The 4,989-nt window shown below is 33.7% G+C and overlaps 1 protein-coding gene across 2 annotated transcripts; it reads left to right on the top strand.

Annotated features, from left to right (window-relative positions):
* LOC109345872 (two-pore potassium channel 5-like) lies at positions 225–3,261 on the top strand. Of its 2 annotated transcripts, none has more exons than XM_019585121.1 (3): positions 225–1,325; positions 2,613–2,773; positions 2,855–3,261. In XM_019585121.1, exons 1-2 carry the CDS (start codon positions 310–312, stop codon positions 2,755–2,757), a joined length of 1,161 nt encoding a protein of 386 aa, XP_019440666.1. In that variant the 5' UTR covers positions 225–309; the 3' UTR covers positions 2,758–2,773; positions 2,855–3,261. The 2 variants fall into 2 exon arrangements, with proteins under 2 accessions (XP_019440666.1, XP_019440667.1); XM_019585122.1 differs by having other exon boundaries at positions 2,613–2,767; positions 2,871–3,261.

The raw sequence follows: 4,989 nt of genomic DNA on the forward strand, positions 1-4,989 counted from the left end.
CTATACTTCTATACTATATCTAAAGGTAAAACATGGTGTAACTTTTATCATGGTGTAATTTTCACTTCCTATTTTATCTTTCACATTATTTAATTTTTACAAAAAATTATATAATTATAAGTAACAACCACCAATATTGATCTATACATACCTGTAATAAATAAAGAAAGAGTGGGAAATACATAATGAACCAAATAATAATAATGCACTAAATAATTGAACCTGAACATGTTAGGTCCACATAAAATCTCAAACTCAAACGTTAATGTCCTCTTCTATAATCTTTTGTCTTTGTTCTTGTTTTGACCCATGGAAGATGAATATTTACTCACCAATTCTCAAACCATTCAACACCATGATCTACCCTTTCATGCTTCTAAGTCATTCAATGATGTTACCACCTTACAAAAACCACCACAACTTTCAGAAATTCAACCCATCATTCAACAACAAAAACAACACCACTCATTGAATCAAAATCAAATTTTTAAGAAGAAACTTGGTCGTCCAAAATCAGCACCTTCTATATTTTCAATGCATGAACTCAAACCAAAGTCAACACAACACTCTAAACCTGATTCATCTAGTTCAATTATAAGACAAGGCATTTGTTTACTTGTTATTTATCTTTGTTTTGGTGTTACAATATATTCATTCAACACAGAACATTTTTCAGGGATTGAAACACACCCTATTATTGATGCACTTTATTTTTGTATTGTTACTATGTGTACCATAGGTTATGGTGACATAGCACCTTTGACCCCAGTTACTAAAGTTTTTGCTTGTGTTTTTGTGTTGGTTGGGTTTGGTTTTATTGATATACTCCTTAGTGGGCTTGTTAACTATGTTCTAGATTTGCAAGAGAGTATGATTTTAACAGGGTTAGAAATGAGTGCTCCAATAAGAACTAGAACAAGGGAAGGTTTTTCTGCAAGGAATTACATTGTTGATGTGGCAAAAGGGAGAATGAGGATTAGGTTAAAAGTTGGTTTGGCACTTTGTGTTGTTGTCATCTGTATCGGGATTGGGAGTTTTGTGTTGTATTTTGTTGAGGGTTTGGATTTGGTTGATTCTGTTTATTTATCGGTTATGTCTGTTACAACTGTTGGGTATGGTGATAGAGCCTTTAAGACCCCTCTAGGGAGGTTATTTGCAGCTATTTGGCTGCTGTTTTCGACGTTGATGGTGGCGAGGGCGTTCTTGTATTTGGCCGAGGCCAGAATCGATAGGAGGCATAGGAGAATGGCCAAGAAAGTTTTGCATAGAGAAATCACTGTTGAGGATTTGTTTGCTGCAGATATCAACAACACTGGTTTCATCAGGTAACTTTCTTTTCCCATTGTTTAGGTCAAATCTATCTTTTTCTGTTTTTGTTCAGAGTCAATTGATAATTTGCCATCCTAATTTACTCTGTCCATTAGGTCACTGTCTTAAGTGTCGATAATAGTCCTGCAAATAGTAAAGTCGTATAAGGAATTAGCATGGTTTTAAATTTTGGTCCACAACTAAAATTTCGGTTGTAATATTGTGGTTTTGGGAGCCTCTACAACTCCATCGTGACTGAAATTGTGGTCTTATTTTCCCTCAATTCCGGTAAATGTAACGTAACTGCAATTGTGACTGCAACCCTGCTTTAAAGTTTAAACCATTAAGTAGTAAGAGTGATGTTGACTATTGAGTAGTGAGTTAGATTAAATGGACCTCAAGGCTAAATTGTAAGGAGCCTGAACCTCATAGCAATTTCGGGCATCTAACTTATGCAGGAAAACATCTAATTTAAGTAGTAAGAGGTTGTTGAGTGTTGATTCTAGTTGTACAAAAAGTGAAGCTGTATGAGCAGTAAGAGTGTTGACTAATGAGCATGATTTTAAACTGTGACTGCAATTGTTGTTACGTTACACTTTCCGCAATTACAGACTATTGTGGGAAAATAAGGCTATCACAATTGTGGCTTTGATGCTGTTGCAAAGACTACTAAAACCATATATTTGTTGCCTCAATTGTTGCAGCAACCTATATATAAAAACCTTGATATTGAGTACTAAGTGGATTAAAAGGACCCTGAAGGCTTCTTTGTAAGGAGCCGAAACCTGATAGCAATTCTGGGCATCGAATCTAACCCGGAAAATAGCTCCTCATATTGTAAAACTACTCTTAAAGTTTGTATGCCATAAATAGGATATTCTAATAAAGTGCCATGCTCCTCAAGTTAATTAACTACAACTAGCTATCATCATTTGTTGCTTATATAGAGCATCTGTTATGATTCATGGATTCTCGATATGAGCCAAAAAAGTATCGACTAAAGAAATTGTTAGTCATAAGAAGCACAATTATAATTTTGTTTAGTACATCATTGCAATGCATGGATTATATACTTTTTTCTTGTTTATTTGCTAAGCTTGTCATCTTTTGATGTCACTTTCTGGATTTAGTGTGCACTATGCATAGTATACAGATAAGGGCAGAGAGAGTGAGGTATCAATAATGTATGCATTATGCAAGTATTTTATGTGGTTGACATTATTTTAAATGGTTAACTTTGCCGAGTTGATTTTTTTAGATTATTTTTCAACCAGAGTTTTGCTTCTGTTCTTGTTTTGTTTCAGTAAGTCTGAGTATGTAATTTTCAAGCTGAAAGAGATGGGTAAAATACAGGAAAAAGATATATTGCAAATTTGTAACCAATTCAGGAGGCTCGACCCGACAAACTGCGGGAAGATAACACTACCTCATCTCTTGGAGGGCACATGACAGAGTAAAAGTAAGTCAAGTTACACATATACACACACATATATATATATATATATATATATATATATATATGTATGTATGTATATATGTGTGTGTACAAATGATTGTTTCGGCTAAGAAGCTGGTAAGGCATTAACTATACACAAGGAAGAAGATGGAGAAGTAGATAGTTATGATCCCTGCAAAATGTATAGGATAAATTATAAATATTTTTTAACTTGCTTTGTAACTGTAGGAATGTGAGTAATTGAATTATTTGGAGTAACATTTTGTGGAGAAAGAGATCTGTTCTGTTCTCGCGAAATGTCAAGTTTCATATTGGTTAAGTCTAAGGTGTCAACTCGGTTATTCTAATATAGTATCAGAGTCTATATCGATGTTGGGCACCCATATCTATCCAGTCTTGCAAACTTCATACTCCGAATATGGAAAATAAACACCAATTTGGGAATCATGTGTAAATGACGATATTTCATTTCATTTCATTTATAGGGACTAACTTGTGAATTGCATCTTTAGAGAGCTTATTGTTGATCAAATGCCAGATCTCAAACTTCAACCATTGATAATTGTTTCCTGCATAAATTAATGGTTACAAATGGTGCACCTTATGATATGAGATGATTATCAATGAAACACTAGCTTAGTGCAGCCTCATATGTTACATTGTTTCATATCAGTTCAAACAACAGGAAAATTCATATGACACTGCAAATTTCGCCTATCCGACTTATCGAATGTGCCCCAGTTAATGCCCAAAACTTGATGCAACCTGTAAGGTTATTGTGTAATTTTTTGTATAGAAGATTTATAGCATGCTTAGTTTGATGTCCCGCGCCTCTCAAACACGCACATTGTTGCTCAAACTTGCGTTTGAGGCTCCCCAACGTAAAAACAAACAAACACGCGCTCAGTAGCAGAGTGGAATCTCAGTGGCTTGGAGACCTTACTTTAAGGGTTCATTTGCGAGTTGGGTTTTAGACGGAAAGAAATGTAAAGTGAAAGCTTCTGAGTCATTTCAAAAGGGTATTATGTAGCTCCCAAGTATTCTCTTTCCCCAAAACCCAACTCGCAAATAGACCCTAAAGTTAACCGAACAAAGAACACCTCTCTTTTGACAAGTAGTATTGTACTGATGCAGAACTTTGAAAAGTGGAAAAGGACCTATCATGTTTGTGTCACCTAACTTATGTGTATGTTACCCTTTTAATCTTGGAGCACAAGACAAGACATGCACTTCATGGGATCTATCAAATTCTTTATTGCTTTTGTTGTTGAGATAAAGCTTTAGTATCACAAGAAAGCAAACACAACAAAGCCTATTATGTTGAAATTTTCTTTATGTTCATGTTAGACTTATGGGTTTTGAGTCTTTCAAACTCATAATGTCCTTATATACTTGTAAGACTATTCATTTATATTACTTTTATTTCAGAGTCATTGTTGGTAAAATTTAAACCATAGATAATGTAATGACAATATAAAATCTCTTATACTGACAACGACATATACATATTTTTTCTCTATAAACTATGTCCATGAGTAAATAAATTATTATAGTATTGAGGTAGATTTGAAAACTTGAGCTTAGCTTAATAAATTACAAGTGGTATTGGTGCTTAGTCTACTAGCATTGAGGTTCTAATTTTAATAATCTTGTTTCTATCTTAATATTTTTCAGTTGCAGAAAAAGTCCAAGAATAGATTGTTTTTGGTGTCTAGCTTTGTTGAAATTGCATTCATGGCTTTCCACTATTTTACAAACAAAGTTGATTTTTTGGTTGTGATAATAAAAGAAAGGTTATATCAGGAAGCATTTTAATAAGATTTGAGATTATTATTTTTTAATCCTCTATAGAGTTTTTCTGTTGCTATTTATTAACAAATCAATTTATTTAACTTAATGCTACGTGACACTGAAATTTGGGTTTGCAACTTGGCATCTCCCCTTCACCTGAAAATGATTTTTATCTGGTACACATATGCTATCCTACACTTTGTGCCACTCCATGTCCCATGGGCATGTGATTGATCAGAAAAAATATATTTAAGTTCAAATTTAATTATTAAATATTTTTCTAACCAATCATAAGCTCATTGTACATGGAGTGACACAAAATGTGGGACAGTAAATGTACTCCTGTTTTTATCACACATGGCGGGCACAGTGTACAAGATGTATACAATCTTATACTTGAGAACAAATTAATTAATATAAATATATAATAAAAT

Source organism: Lupinus angustifolius, chromosome LG04 (genome assembly GCF_001865875.1).
Source record: "Lupinus angustifolius cultivar Tanjil chromosome LG04, LupAngTanjil_v1.0, whole genome shotgun sequence".
Classification (NCBI taxonomy): Eukaryota; Viridiplantae; Streptophyta; class Magnoliopsida; order Fabales; family Fabaceae; genus Lupinus; species Lupinus angustifolius.